General features: G+C 46.2%; 1 protein-coding gene across 1 annotated transcript in view; it reads right to left on the reverse strand.

Moving 5' to 3' along the window:
* Positions 1–451: 451 nt before the first annotated feature.
* Ephb1 (EPH receptor B1) overlaps positions 452–16631 on the reverse strand; it is a 431506-nt gene continuing 415326 nt past the window's right edge. Inside the window, exons 13-16 of the mRNA XM_050139404.1 lie at positions 14701–14850; positions 7487–7680; positions 5774–5929; positions 452–1736 (exon numbers count right to left, since the gene is read on the reverse strand). Coding sequence (XP_049995361.1) covers positions 1628–1736; positions 5774–5929; positions 7487–7680; positions 14701–14850 — 609 coding nt within the window. The 3' untranslated portion in view covers positions 452–1627. The remainder of the gene's footprint in view (positions 1737–5773; positions 5930–7486; positions 7681–14700; positions 14851–16631) is intronic.

Genomic DNA, 16631 nt, shown 5'->3' on the forward strand with positions numbered 1-16631 from the left:
GGTATTTTATCACAGCAACAGAAACGAAACTAGGACACTCCCAGATCAGTTACCTAAGCCTCGAGGAAAAGGCTCATGACGCCTTAAATATGTATTAAATTTGGAGCCAAGGTTCCTGCTAAGTCCACACCTTCCCTAGCTGCGCGTTTGCAGGCATAGCAAGAGCAAGCAGTCTAAAGTTTGGACATCAGCTTCTTAGTTTAGTGTGGGAGCTAAGCCAGGGTCCAGGGACACACACTCTGACAACATCTTACATAAACCCAGACATGCTTCTGCTCTTTTTAATTAGACAGATAAAATTAGGAAGGAGATTAAGGTAAAAGGAGAAATTAAAAATATTCAAATGTTAGGTGAAATTTACAAAAGTGAATCAAACAATGAACAATGAGGTACAAGAAGGAATGTAAAGAGAAACACGGACACGACAGAAACATTCCTCGGATGTCACAGGGCTTCAGCCAGTCCACAGGCCAGGCAAGAAAGAACTCTCCCTTGCCGTCCCTAAAATCGCTGGTTCCAGGGCTGTGGAAGAACATTCTCCAGAAATCCTCACCTTCTCCTCCTCTTCAGATCTTATCAATAACAACTCTTCAGTCAGCATCATTCCAGAATGGCCCACACTGCATCCAATTCAAACCACTCACCTGTTTCCTGTCTTAATTTGCAAACTCTTCAGAGACTACTTTTTTTTTAAAAATTTTCCTTTCATTTGAGTTCCCCGCCCCCTCTTTTTCTCTTCTCATTGAGCCAAGCGGCCAGTGGGCCAAGCAGAAAGCCAGGCCAACAGCTTGTTCCAGCCCCCTGAGGCCTCCCAGGGCCAAAACTTTCCCAATTCTTTTTTTCTTGTTTGCATCTGTCACGAACAAGCACAGTCGTTTTATAACGCAGACACACAGACGTGTGCGCTTGCACACGGAAACAGGTTTTTCTATTATTTTTTCCGATTTGTGGTTTCTTTTTTTTTCCTTTTTGCAGAAAATGCAAACAAAAGAAAAACAAGGTTTTCAATTGAAGGTACATCTCTTCTTCAATATGAAGACATTAATTGAATTGGTTGGATCCCCATGCAGTAGTGGTCAGCAAAGTCCTTTGGCAACTGACAGACGACATCTGGAGACTCAGGAGCTGGGTTTTATTTGAAGAAGCTTCCCTACAAGAGTCATGAGCAAAGGGAAATGGATGTGGGGGAGGACTCTCAGGGAGGAGCACAAAAGAAGAAAAGAAAAGAACATCATTGGTGAGGGAGAAGATGGAACAGCCGAGGCTTGCTTCTCATCCCTCCACCTCCTTCCCTTCTTCCCGAAGACAGGTAACTCCAGTCCCCCTTGGATAGGAACTGAGTTCACCTTGGTTCCCAATGCATATGGTTTCGGCTTCACTTCTGTTAAACGTCACCTTTCTATCTTTATTATTACGTGTTTGGTTTCCCACGGCATCTACGTGCTTCTGCTGCGGAGAAACGACAATCGCCCGTGAGCAATGGGTCCAGTTCATTCTTCACAGATGGAAAGTTGTCTCCCAGCCAAAAAAGCTGATCTTCCTCGCACATTCCACAGTGGTCAACCTCTGGTTTCCCTTTGACCCTGGTCCTTTTCCTTCCTCTCCTCCCCTAGGAATGCAAGTGTTCTCATGCCATTACCGATGGTGACTGGCTCATCTGGACCCTCATTGAATGGATGCTGCTCAGAATCTTCTTCTGATGGCCTGCCAAGGTGACCCCTATTCTCAGGAGGTCTCTAGAAGGGCAAAGAAGTCAGTGTTAGAGTTAGGGCAGCCTTTCCACAGCTCAAAGTTATCACCAAATGTATGCTCCTAACAATAGAGTGGCCAGAAAAATGTGCTAACCATCCCAGAATCTTAAGTGAAATAAACCCAAGTATTTAGCAGTAACATGACTATATATTTTCTTTTACTTTGTATATGTGTGAATGTGTTTGAGTCTCTAGTGGGGGTGTGTGTGCACATATATGTGCATGCATATGGAGGCCAGAGGCCAGCCTTGAGTGTTATTCTTAGTTGTCATCCACCTTGTTTTGTGTGTTTGTTTTTATGAGCTTGTCTCTCACTGACTGATTTGGGGCATGCCAATTATGACAGCATGGCTGGCCAGGGAGCCTAAGAGATCTTCCTGCCTCACCTTCCCAGTCCTAGGATTGCAAGTGACTGCCACCTCACCCAGCTTCTCCTACGGTGGTCCTGGAGACCAAACTCAGGTCTTCGTGATCACACAGCAAGCACACTACTGACTGAGCTATCCGACCCCAGCACCCACTTATAATACTATCCCGCTCAAATACATGTTCTCTGTGCATCCCTCCTGCCCCCTCCCCACACAGTCTGCATGAGCTATGCCTTATTCCTCACCCATGGATCCAGAAGCATCCCTTTCTTAGTGGCCATGACCCTCAGGTGGACTGGAATTTTCCTCTACTCTGTGGCTGACTCTCCAAGCACACACTCTATGTCACTTGGGTTATTTCGTGGAGCTTCCTGCCTAAATTAGTGAACACCCACTGTGACTGAAAAGCTATGGGGCTTGCCTGGTCTTCTGATGTTTCCCCCTGAGCTTCCAATCTCTCACTCTGTTTGAATTTTAATGCCATGCATTTTTAAGAAGGGTGATCTTAAAATAACTTTAGAATATCTGCCTAAGTAGGAATCCAAAGAATATGTCTGGGATAGAAGCTCAGATTGGGTTCATCTGTGAGCTGGGAGAAGTTATATGGAAAAGTTCGTGGCTTAAGTCTGACCTCAAGGAGACCCATGCATCTTTCCTTAGCTGCCCAAGTGGACACTATGTGCTATATACCATCCTATCTAAACCCGCAGGGATGCGGTTCTCAGTCGTCAAGAAACTGCATTCACAGATAGGTAAGTTAAACAGCAACCAGGTTTGCTGAGCAGGCGATGGGCCAAACGCATGCTTGTTAGTGCACGCCATTCCATTTGTCTCTCTGCAAACCAGTGACACGGGCACTATTCTTACACGTGCATTTACAGACAAGACAAGTGTCATCCAAAGAAGTAAAGCACTAACTATCACATAGCAGGCAAGCAGTGAGAGAAGCAGAATTCAAATACAGCAGTGCCTGCTTCTCGGCCTCCCCTGCAGGCCTTTCAAACTCCCCTATGCAACTGCTTATTTCTTCCAAGCTTCCTGACTCTGGCCCAGGCAGGCATTTTTGGATACTTCACACTCTGGCAGACCCGGGGCTGGGTCTGTAACCACAATGTCTTGGCACTTATGCCTCCCTCCCCAACCGTGTAAGCTGTAGTCTATCTCTCTAAGGCTGCAGCTGCTTGAGATAGGCAAATTGCCCGTGTCTTTTACAGCAAGTACTTTGGGGAAGCATGCTTGAATTCTGAATTCACAAATTGCCCCACCATCTATTTTATCGAGTTGCTCATTTCCTTTTTTTTTTTTTTCTCCTCCATCTTTCATCTCTCAAGAAACAAACTGAATTGCTCCAGTACTGTGTGGCTGTGTTTTACTTTGAACTAAATCCCTTAATTTTCAGTTTGACTTTCCTTTTAATCCTCTCCTTGTTCCTTTTTTTTCTGCGACTTTCCCCAGACTGAAGGAACAGCTTTATTTGACTCATTCTATTATGGAGGGGAGGAGGGGAAAATATGTCAAGAAGAAAATTGTAGTCGGCTGACAGGGAGCAAAGTAGAGTGAGCCTGACTCCACGAATGCCCACCCCCTTGGTCCTCTGATAACCAGGAGCATCCCTCTGAGCTCTGCAGGGTGGGAAGGCTCATTCTTTTTAACTTCATTTCTTTGAGTTTTGTGCTCACCCATTGGCAATCATTCAAAATGTGTAGGGCTGTCCTTTTTAATTGTTTTTATTTTTATTTATCTATTTTATTTTAGGGGTCACCAGAAAATGGACCTTTATCAAGCTTACACTGTGATTTAGTGGATTCAAATGGAGATGCACATTCAATCCACCCCCTGGAGAAAACCCTGACTCCATCATTCATGAGAAGAATAAACCTTGCAGTGATAAAGCCTGACTCCAGGCATGGGCTGCACATAGTTAGGGTCCATCTGCACTGAAGTAAAGCTAGGAATGGGTCTCCGCTCTCCTCTCCCAGGTGCAGCAACTGGCCTGGTCATAAGAAAACCCCAGTGTCCAGCACTGTGCCTAAGATATGACAGGTGACCAGTTACCATGTGTCAGCTGTCTGCTGGACTGATGGGTCCTCTGCCATAGCAGATGTGTATCCCAGGCCTCCAGAATTCACTCTGATGCATCAGTATACACTGGGGCTCAGGGTTTGTGTGTGTGCGTGTGTGTGTGTGTGTGTGTGTGTGTGTGTGTGTGTAAAAGAAAGAATTGATTTCCTGGCTTAGATCATTTGAACTTCATTGAATACAGAAGGCAAAAGCAAAATGTGAGCCTGGTCCTTCCTGTGTTTCTTCCCAACCTTTGTTGTATGTCAGAATTCACCTGGGGACATCGAAATCCCCTAAGCCCTGCGTTCTGCTCTCACCACATAGCAATTAATCAAAGGCTGCAGGTGGCATCAGTACTTTGGTCTTCTGTAGCCCAGGCTGGCCTTGAACTTGATACAGTAAATGAAGATAGCCTTGAATTTCCGGCTCCCTTGTCTCTACCTCCCAAGTGCTGGGATTACAGACACGTGCGATCATCCCCAGTTTACACAGAGCTGGAGGTTGAATCCAGGCTTCAGGTATGTTAGGTGAGCACCCTGCTGGCTGAGTCTCATCCCCAGGCACAGGCTTCTGAACTTCTTAAAGATTCCCAGACTATTCCAGAGGGCAGCAAAAGCTGCGACCTCTTTTGGTCCTTAGAGGGGGAAAGTGTGTGTCAGGGAGAGGGAGGTTAGATGCATATTGAACCAGCAGCCGGAAAAGCAGCTGGAAAAGCAGCCTTGTGTCCCATCTTGCCTCATAGGTCGCACTATTTCAGAATCTGCTGGATGGAAAGATTGGCACTAGATAAATATTGCCCAAACTGCACTTCCATAAAAACCTGTCCCTCAAAACTATGGTTCTATGGTATTTAATAATTTGGAATGGGCTTCTTTATTTCGGGGTTTCTCACGGCCTTTATAATGCTAATATGAGCAGTGAATCACCACGAGGATGATAAAGTGTGCAGCAGTTCCCAAATTTATTTGACCGTGGGACCTTTTTTTTCCAAGGAGAACCGATTAACATTTCCTACGACTGGTGCCGCTCACAGCATTCTGGGGGAAGCCATAGACCACGTGGATCTTTAAGAACCTGTCTCGCTCTCCTCTTATTTGACTAATTTTATTTTGTGTATTCCTCCACACTCCTGTGGGAGCAGCAGACTAGTAAGTAATGAGTGTGAAATGGAAATGTGTGAGTGTTTACAAGGGCTGTACCAGTGTGAGGATGGCGCCCCGCCCCACACAGTTCAGTGGTTGCTGATTCAGGGCTGTCACTGCCTGCGACTCTGTCCAAAGTGCTGGCTGCTGTGTTCATCCCTTCCACCTAGATGCTTTCTTTGCTGGGCTGAATTTATAAACTTGAATGGGGAAGAGAATTGATAATTAGGCAAATGACGTATGGCTACGACTATGAATAACTCTCATCCTTGGCCCAGAATAGATCTCTACCTGCACCCTCAGTATCCCTCTATCTCCAGCCTCAATCTTACAGCCTCACAAGGCTGCTTCTACACAGAGAAGGGGCTCTGACCCGCACTATCTTCAACAGCAGTGAAGGGGCCCGAACACCTAGCTCTGGGATGGACAATGGAGGTTTTCTTTTACTTACTCTGATGTCATCTGGGTAACCAGTTGGAGGGAGGTAAAGCCAGCGGTAAGGAAGCTGTCCCTGTACTGGACCATTTTGATGGCACTCAGCCAGTCATCCACGGTGGTAAAGGCCGTGAAGTCTGGGATAGAGCGGTCAAGCAGGGGTTGGGAAGGCCTGGAGAGATAGAGAGGAACAGGTGAGCTCATAGCTAAAGAGAGATGGCACTCCAGACTGACCTTTCCCTCCTGGCACCACCTCTGAAGCTGAAGGGCCAGACCTCTACTTCTAAGAATTGTCACAGGTCAGTCAATAATACAAACAGCTTGGTACAGTATTCAGTTGAAAAAAGGAGGACTGACTCCTCATCCAAAGATGCAGTCCTGTAAAAGATTGTGCACAGCCTCGCTAAATCTACAGGTAATAGTTTTCTTTTTCCTGCTATCTGAAAAGCATGGCATGGAACAGCCAAGCAATGACCACCCTTTTCTGAACAGACCCAAGGCAGATACACTGGGAATGGAACCAGCCTTCTTGAGACCAGCCATTTTGAGGTCAGCCATCTTGATGTCAGACATCTTGATGTCCCTCCAGTTTCACATCCAACTTCTCTCTAGGCCACAAGAGTCTGCATGGCATTGCCCTCTTTAAGGTGCTCTTTGGAGCTCTCCTTTACAAGGTCCACACCACAGTCAGATATACTTTGTGAAATGCAGAAATGATCCCATAAAAGCTCTTTCCTTGGTTGTAACATATGCCAAACCCTTCGATAGCTGCTCACTGTCCTAAAAATGAAGATAATGCTCAATACACCCCAAGTACCCTGAGTGCCCTTACTTCTGCCCACTTCACTGGCTTCATCAACTTCATGCTTAGCAACTGGCCCTGAGCTTCTGACTCTCCTCACAGGCTAAGCACTTGCTCTTTGCCCCCCATCCAGTCCATGCACTCTGGCCCTTCAGGTGGCGTCTGCAAGAGCATCCACCAGATAGCTCTTGCTGCAACTGGGGGCATGATCTCTGGTAACTCTGCACAGGACTCTGCCATGTCTGCCATTAAGTGCTCAATTTTACATTTTTTTATGATCATCGGATCAATATCTGCTGGCCCTACATTATTTTAACCTCCACAATGGCAAGAACTACATCCTACTTGTTGTATAGAACCAGTGCTGCGTACAAAGACTGGCCTGTAGCCACCTACTATGTTTTGGTTGAAAAGAGAAATTAATAGATGAGTTCATGCAAATGTATCTAAGTGAAGCACCACAGACACTGGAGCTGACAGCTGCTTTGTGCATCCATTCATATCAAAAGAATCTGCCTTGTATTTTTTTTTTTTTTTTTTTTTTTGGCTCACAGCAATTGGAGCTTTTACTTATCTAAGTTTTGGCAAAAACTTCAAGCCAAGAGCTACACTGGCCTAGACAATCAGTGCAGTTAAGATTCTTTAGAAATGATGCATCCCAGTCATATCAGAGCCCAGTGCCGAGCCCACTGGCTGCCAACAGATGGCAGAAACCTGACCGGGTCTCAGGGTATCACATGAAATATATTTTTGAGGGAGGGAGGGAGGATAAAAAGAAGGCAAAAATCTGGGAATGTCTTCCATTAGTGGACAGTCTGTGCCAATCCAACTTTGCTCCCGACAGAGCAAAGGCTGCCAACCATGCCCTTGGCCATGATAACAACCATGATAGCAGCTCTAGGTGTTACCCTGCTTCACTAGACTCACACAGCGGTGATGGTTGCCACAGTCTTGAGACTAGCTGGGTTCCGGATCATCTTGTCCAGGGTGTTGACGATCTCGGCAAAGCGGGGCCGGCTATTGCGGTCCTTCTGCCAACAGTCCAGCATGAGTTGGTGCAGGGCAGCTGGGCAGTCCATAGGAGGGGGCAGTCGGTAGTCCTGCTCGATGGCATTGATGACCTGTTGTGGCAAACAAGAATCATGTGACCAAGAAAGGTGTTACCAGCTAGACATAGCAAAGACGGAGTCTCCTCCAGCCAAGTTGGCACAGTTGCCCTCACTGGTTACCACTCATCTCTTACTGTGTGATTTGCTCTGCTCTTGGTCTCCCTACCTAGGAAGTAGAAACAAGATTTTGTCCCTTTGTGTCTCCTGTACCTGTTATAGGGCCTGGTATAATTGAGTCTTTGTGAGTGTTTGTTTAAGAATAAGAAGGTCAGAGAACTGGAGAGGTGGTTCATTGGTTAAGAGCATTTGTGGTCTTCAGAAGACCCAGGCTTGGTTGCCAGTGCCAACACCAGGCAGCTCACATCCATTTGTGACTCCACTTCAATGGAATCTGATGCCCTTTTCTAGATCCTTCAGTTACCGCCTACCCATGGTATACATACAGACAGACAAACATACACAAATACAAATGCAAATTTTAAATCGGTTTTAAGAATCGAAGGTAGGACCGGAGAGATGGTGCCGGTGGTAAAGAGTGTGGACAGGTTTTGCAGAGGAGTGTGTTTGTTTTCCAGCAGCCACACTGTGCAGCTCACAGTGGCCTGTAGCTCTAGAACTCCAGCTCCAGAGAGATTCAATGTGTCTAGTCTCTGAGAGCACCAGCACTACTGTGTGAACATGTGTGTGAGCATATAAACACGCATGCACCTGAACGTGTGCACATGCACACACACACATACACAGAAAAGGCATAGGAGCTAGGAATAGTGATACACAGTTGCAATTACAGCAATTTAAAGGTTGAAGTAGGAGGATTCTGAGTTCTGGGCTAGCCTGGGCTGTATAAGAAGACTTTATCTACAAAACAAAGAAGGCAGAAGGTGCGGGGCTCAACTCTGCCTTCGTGAAGGCAGGAGGTAAACAGCAGTGACAGATGTGATGCGGAAGCTTGGCGGACTGTTATTTATAGATATGCTCCCAAAGCCTGAGATGACCTCATTCTTTCAGTCCTGAAGGAAAAGGAAGGGAGAAGAATCAGCATTGCCGGTCCCACTCCATGCTCGGACCCCGCAGATGCTCCCTGTGCAAGGCTACCCTGAACCTCCTGAACCAGCAGCATGGGAAGGATGGGAGGTCATGGAAAACACACTTTCAGCGCGGTGACAACAGTCCCCAAAGCAAGATGGGACCACAAAGTGAGTGCAAGCCTCTAATCCAGTGTGGGTGGTTTTCATTTGCTCTGCTGAAAAAAAAAAAAAAAACTTTGCAAAACTTTCAGGACCTTTCAGCAGTTCATTTTTTTCAGATTTGTGTGTGTGTGTTTTCACACCGTGCATCTTAATTCTTAACTCATGAAAGTCAATTTTGCCTCCTATGCACTTTTTGTGTTAGAAAAAAAAAATCATAAGCGACCCAAGTTCTAATCGTAGGATTCTATGAGGGCACATTCACAATACCACAGAAAGTCTGGAATCTAACACCAGCCTTTACAGTGATACGGTCATTGAAATGAAAATAAGCTCACACTACCATATCAGGTGAAAGGGTGGGATGTCTAACTGTACAGCATAGTCTTACTTTCATAAACAAACAAACAAACTGAAAGTCATAGCAAAACAGGGCCCGGCAACTGCACTGCAACCTGGTCGAGTATCCACTGTGGGGTGAATTGCAGTCACTTCAGGGCAGGAGGAACAGGATGCTCTCTCTGTTTTCCATCTTGCTTATTTGTATTTTATTGCCTATAATAATTGTACATTGATTTTATATTAAACAGGTGAAGCACCTTAAACAACAAAGGAAATTATTTGGAGTTCGGTGATTTTCTGGTATTTTTACCTCCATTGAAAAAAAAAATCAGATTAATTTCAACTGATTGTTCTTTTCTTTCTGACCTTGTAAACTGGTCAAAAAGTGAACATCCTCAATCAGCTTATATTTTTACAGTTTGTATAGACGGTACATGCAGTGCGAGATGATGTTCCCTGAGGTTATTAGAGGTAATCAGTGTATTATTTTTCCATTTAATATGGGAAAAAATGAGCATCCACCGCACGTCGGTGTCACTGTAATATAAAATGACGCGTGCCTGGGAACACTGTCTTTTGAAGACTGACTAATTTTTAGCTCCTCCAAGCTGTTTTCAGTCAAATTCCTTTGTATCCTCTTTGGAGGACATTATGACCCCATTTTCCCGGTGAGAAAATGGAGAACTAGGCAATGAAGCAATGTGCCTGAGACATAGGTGTGTAAAAGGCGGCAGCTAACACACATAGGATACCTGGCTTTAAGGTGTCTATCATCTCTCTCTGGGGCCACAGCACTCAGCTGGAGCCTCTGAGGCATCCAAAGGCTGAAACATGGTAGAGCTAAGCTAAGGGATCCACGAGAGCCAGTGACTGGGCATTGTTCCTATTAAGCTGGCTCATTGACATGTGCCATTTCTAAAGTCTTCCGAGCAACCGGACTGAGGGACACGGTGTCTCCATTCACTGTGGAGACAGGTGGAATTGTTCACTGAGCATTCAGAGTTGCTTTCTCTAGATCACCTAAGGCCAAACTAGGTGAGGTCAGCAGGAGGGGCTAGAACCCAGGTTCCCAGTGTCATGGGCTTTGAGAGCTCCAAAGTCTTCTCTGCAAGGTAGCAAAAGGCATTTGTGTTCCTCTCAAGTCCTGGCACTGCTGTATAAAGCAATTTCCCCCACAAGCAAGTCAACCCCCCTCTCTGTCTCAGAGGCACAGCACTGAGGAGCACTGCTTGAGGAGCACTTCACTGTGGACCCAAGTACTCCACATAGGGCATCAAGAGGATGGGATCCACGGATGCGCCGAATCTTCCACCCATGAGCTTTAGACTGAAGCAATGTAGCCATATTGGTAATTGCCCTGGTCATTTTTTGTTTGTTTGGCTGGTTTTGCTTTTGTTTGTCATTTCCTCAATGTGTTTGGCATGCTTACCTGCTTCGGAAGAGACTATCAAACCATCTGGTGCTCCTGCCCCTCAGAAGGATCAGTCAGGAGCAGAATGGCTACGTTGGTATGAGTACGACACGGGGTTGGAGGTGTTGGCCAGTGAATCTTGGGTGCAAGTTCTACTTCTTATTAGATGAAATCTATGGATAGTCACTGGATGATAAATTGCATAGTAGGATGCTTGAAAGGCGAGAAGACCCAGTGCGGGGGAACAGTTTGAACTCTGCACAGATGACTGACAGAAAAGTCCTCATCATGTGGAGGGTGTTAATACCACCACCTCTTAGTGGACAATTTCTCAGCAAGTAGGGAGCCATTAGTGGCCATGTGGGAAGTCTAGGAAGGTAGTGTTTGAAATCATCAAGCACATAGTAGGGATACATTGGGGCCATATCCCATTGATCACCTTTTCCCATAGAGGATGACCATGGGAACTCTCTTCCCATATGCATGTTTACAAAGTGGAACTTCATCAGATATTTCTTCTAGATGATTCTGTTGCAATTATCCAAGTTGATACCCAAGCACTGATGCTTCTAAAGTCTTTATACTTTGCACAAGCTACATTTCTCATGGCTGAGAGTGGACAGAAGCAACTTAAGGCAGAGAGGAACCATTGTGGCTCACAGGTTCATGGAGTGGACCCTAAGGTCCACCGTGGCAAGGAAGCCATGACAAAGAGCAAGGTCAGCTGTTGCTTGGTACCTGCTTGAAACACAGTATCAACCAGGAAGCAGAGAATTTGAACCAAGTGTGAAAACACATGAACCTCTGAGAGACATTTCACATCCAAACTGTAATACTCTTCTTATGATTTAGATATGTCTGCAAAGGCCATGTGTTCAAGGCTTGTTCAGTAGCCTATGGTGCAATAGGGAGATGGTATAACGTTACTTCAGGAAGTGTCACCTAGCTAGAGAAAGCATACATCACTGAAGACATGCCCTCGAATGGGATATTGACAGCCTGCCTTCTCTTCGCCTTTCTTTTGCTTCCCGACTCTGTTAGCTGATGACCATCTTCCTCTGCTACATGCCACACCACCCTAACATTCCATCTCGTAAAGTTCTCAAAGCCATGAAGTCAACCAACTGTGAATGGCATGCCTAAAATAAAAATAAAATAAACCTTTTCTTTTGTAAAATCATTTCTCTCGGGTAATTTGTTACAGGAATGGAGAGCTGACTAACACAACTCCCAGCTTTGAGGAAAAAGATGCCTTGGTCATCCACTGGTGTTTGGGGAGCATTCACCTGCTGGGCCTCATCGTTGAGGTGATTTTCCTGGGGATATTTTATTCTCTTTTTAAGGATTTAGAACTTCTATAAATTTGTGTAGCGCATATAACTCATGGTTATTATTACAGTACCATTAGATCAAAGACATTGCTAGACCTCTATTAGGACTTGGGGATGATTCTCTGCCACCCTGCCTCATCCCATTTACAGATATGAGAGTAGTGTGGAGACACACTTAGCTCACATGTCTGACTGTGGCAAATACAAGAAGCCATTTGGATTGTATAGGAAGACTTGGCCTAAGGCCAGGGCCCGGGATATTTTACATAACAGGAATGAAGATCTATTGGGAGGACTTCTAAGTCCCTTCCTTGGCTCATAGCAGGGTAAGGTCTATGAGGAGTTCAAGCTCAGACTGGTCTACAGAGCAGAGTGAGTTCCAAGACAGTTAGGGCTATACAGAGAAACCCTGTCTCAAAAGGGTGGATATTAGAGCAAGATCAGACAGCACTTCAAGGGGGAAGACAGAGGGAGGTGTTGGGGTGGATGTGAGAAACAGTCTAGGCAATTTAGTCTGAGTTCCTATGCAGTCTGCAGTCTAGTGTGACTAAACCAAAATGTTGAGCTCAGAGAGGGATTTGCTGTGTGCACATGAGCCCAGAGATAGTGGGTGTGAGGTTGGTTGGACACAGGAGCCTGTAGGAAGTCCCAAGCGTTTTCTGGTGTTATATGAGGGGACTGTAGCCTCTCTGGAAAGTGAGCGACGTCCTTCCCTCAAATTCTGACTTGAGTTCTTGGCTGTGCCCGAATTCCCATTTCCTGTTAGCGAGCCGGAGGCAGGCGGTATCTACTCGACCCTGAACTGGGAAGAGGGAAGTGGAGGCGCGGAGTGCAGCAGAGGAACCAGGGCACAGTGGGTTAAGTTGAGCTCTGATGTTTCAGTGAAACCGCAGCTCCTCTCCACAGACAATGTCACTCTCATTATCTCTGTCAATCAGATCCAAGCAGCACAAGTTCCAAGCTGCTCTCTCTGGCTGACAAACTCTCTGTACATGTTCAAAGACCTTCCTGGGCTCCAGAAGCCCAATTACCAGCACTCCGACTTGCCTCTGCAATTCTCTTCCTTCAAGCCTTTTCAATTGTCATCTGTAAAATCCTTCACCGCCACCAACTCCCTGCTTTCTGATGAGTGTGACTGCAGCCCAGCCTCGGGGAGCCCCTCCTGACTCTCCCCCAGGCCAGGTCCCAGGGGCTTTCTGAATGAGCATGATGTCACCTCCTGTTCCCATTAGGAGCAGATTGCACTTGGGACAAGGCTTAGAGGCTTTATTTTGGAAAAATACAGCAAAATGAGAATTATTGACTGTTTTGCAGATGTTCACATTCCCTCTGAGTCTCTACTCAAACATCAAATATCCAGAAAGCTTCCTCCCTCCTCCTAAAGGCTCCCCAAACCCTCTGTATATGCCACTGGACTGTAAACCCTTCAAGAGGAGGATCAGCAAGTGTGCTGTTTTGGTCGCCATTAGCATGAGCTGACTGTGTTGAAGGAATGATTGGGGAATTCTCGAAACCCAATGTCAGAAACCTCCATTTATTTTCAGCACAGGTGAATGCCTTGCCTGAGAATATCTCAAGTGTCAAATCTCGCTTGTTGGTTTTGTAATCCATTCTATGTGAGCTGAATTGTTCTTTATCGGATTAAGGTCTCTGGGTGGGGACAAGATGGGTCTGCTTTGTCTGGCAAGCAGTTTTCACTTAGACAGTATAGATGGAAGCCGTGCACAGCCGATTTCATAAAAGCAGCCTAGTGCCTGTCAGCTCTGGCACTTACTGATTGGACACACTACAGGAACAGAGGCGAGGCGTGGCTAATCACAGATAATAGAGGACCTAGACGCCACACGGTTGGCATCAGGACCCGGTTAAGGACGTCATTATTTCGTCGGCTCTGAACTGAAGGACTCTGCACACACCAGCACCAAATACCATTCCACAATCACCCTAGGTCCTTTTCTATAATTTTGCTGGGAAATTACCATCTTTCTCTGTCTTCTGAGAAAACCCATAAAGACTGTCTGGGGGCAGCTTTTACAAGATGAAAAGTGCTTCAGAGGCCACCAAGGCATAGGCGTGCTTACAGTGTGACTGTAGGAGCCGAAGGAATTGGATCTATACTGGGGACAGCCCTGTCCCCTCCAGTCTAGAACCTTGGAAAGAAAAGAACTGTCCCCATGAAGATGGGAAGGGAAAACAGGAGACACACATGCAGGCTTTGCAAGTTGCAAGTTTCTGGGCACCATGCAGAGACTGGGCATTTGAAACACAGAAAAGGGGTGAGTGATATGGGAGGAAATATCTCAGGTCAAAGGTGGCATTAAAATCCAGGCAAGACTTTTGATTGGAATCTTATCAGACCCAAGTACCTTCAAAATTTTCATTGTTCTTTACTAGGAAGCAAATTTCCCATTTGAAAGAACATCACCCAAATGTGTCTACTTAGAGCATCTTTAGTGGCTTCTTCCTTCCATTCTCATCCTCTCTGTGGAGTGCAGCCTGGAGGGAGGTTGATAGCCTCCCCACAGACAGGGGTCCTATGTCTACAGCCTGAAGTTGGCCACCTTGGGACTCTTTCTCAGGATCTTCTTTGCTGATATTAGCACAGGCCAAACAAGACTGGGTTCTCAGGGAAGAAGGGCTCCTTACACTGCTTCTCTTTAAGCTGAGGGTAAAAGTTGCAGAAACATGGAAATCTTGGCACTCACAGCATGAGGTCTACATGGATGAGTGTTTATGACAGTTAGATGTGGCTGATACTTACATCTTGATTGGACATATCCCAGTAGGGTCTCTCTCCAAATGACATGACTTCCCACATGACAATCCCATAGCTCCAGACATCGCTGGCTGATGTAAACTTGCGGTAGGCAATAGCCTCTGGAGCTGTCCATCTCACGGGGATCTTTCCTCCCTAAAGAAGGAGAAACCAAAGTTGGTCCAAATAAGTAAAACAAAAAAAAAAAAGGCACACATCTTACTCCATACCATACCATTGTTTCAGCCTGTGAATCGGGGTAGCTAAGAAACTCCGTGACTGATAAACAAGCAACATTGAGGTAGGTCTACTTAGAGGAGCTTTGGGAGACCAATGGGGCCTTTACTAGCCCCATGGGCACTCCACACATGAAGGGGATGGCAACGATGAGATTCCATCACCCCACCCTGATACCCTGCACTGATTCTACCATTAGTGCTGGGTAAGGTGGTCGGAGGAGAGAGTACAACCATTCTAAACTCACTAGCACCACATCAGATTGGCTACCCAATGGTTGTCATGGTCTCATGTCAGTGTAAACATCACAGACTTGAATCAAGAGGAAACAAAATGAACCTAAAGGAGAGCTGGGGCATAAGCTCTGGGGACCCTCCTACCGAAAAGTCCCCCGAGCTGTACCTCTGCCCCTATTCACATTGTGCTCGATCCCAGAGGGAAGGTTTTTCTAGTTCCATGTCCTGCTTACAGCCCTGGGCTGCACTGGGTGTGAGGGGTCCTGGTCTGTCTGTTTGCTGGTCACCCCAGCAGTTCTTCAGCAGAGGTCGGGATCTGGGAGATAAGAGATCCCGTTCTCAAAGGGCTGACCTGTTTGTTTGTTTGTGTTACCTCTTTTCTTGTCCTGAGAACTATGCTGGATGTGTCTAACTGGTTTTGTCTTTAGCTCTTAGCTCGCCTCTAGACCTGATTAGCACTGCTAACCCTAAGAGCTGAAATCTGTCTTTGCAAAACATCACTTAGCCAGCACATGAGCAAACAGCAACTGCTCTTTATGGGCCCTCTTTGAGGAAGACCTGGGGTCTCAGAGAGTAGCTTCCTGGAGAGTATACAAACTTCATCATGGTGCACAGATAGTGGGGAGGCAGACCAGAAACTCAAAATGTATTTAATGCAATTGAAAAAGGAGGAGGGTAAGGATGGAGGTTAGCTGTAGGGGGTTCTGAAAACTGGGGTACCTGTTTGGACACCAGTACTGGCTTTTTCTGCCTATGGGGCCAGGCCAAATAGCCAACCTCTCTGGGCACCTGGTCATGAGCATCTGTAGAGTTTGGCCCTTATGTGTCATAAACAACTGCTCTTCCTATAGGTCTGATGCCACACTGCCTGTGTGTTAGCTGGTATTTTCACTAGAGAGCAAGTTATTGACTGACCAGACAGACTTGCTGTGGATGGGGAATCCAGACCTACAGCAGGAAAGGACTCAAGCAATCTGGCCTAGCCAAGGCCAGAGAGTCCTTAGAAGGAAGCAGAGGGCGGTGGGGGTGGGACAGAAAGCGCTAAGTATGGCTTGTCCTGCACACACACCAACTGACTTTGTGTTAATGTGAGCTACGTCAAGCTGTCACCCAAACACATCCTTTCCTAGGACAATGTGATCCTCTTTCTCTACTCATCATCCCAAACACCAGTATCTCACCGTTCTGTGTCTGGGCAGTGAATGGCTCGGTTGTCCCTGAAACTAAGGGAATCAGGCAAGGGCAGGCTACACCAGGGAGCAACAGAGCCCACTTTCTTTCCTCTCAGGGCTCATGCTTCTTCTGTAGGAGCTAACTTTTATACTGGGCACTCTTGCAATCCATTTGAATCACCAAAATCTATGGTAGAGTTTGGCAGAAATGCCTCAAAGGTGTTTAAATGGTTAATCTACAGGCGAGGGGGAGAAGAAACAGTGGACAGCAAAATGGATTTTTCTCTGTTTC

Source organism: Alexandromys fortis, unplaced genomic scaffold (assembly GCF_014885135.2).
Source record: "Alexandromys fortis isolate MF-2015 unplaced genomic scaffold, M_Fortis_MF-2015_v1.1 scaffold_36, whole genome shotgun sequence".
NCBI lineage: Eukaryota > Metazoa > Chordata > Mammalia > Rodentia > Cricetidae > Alexandromys > Alexandromys fortis.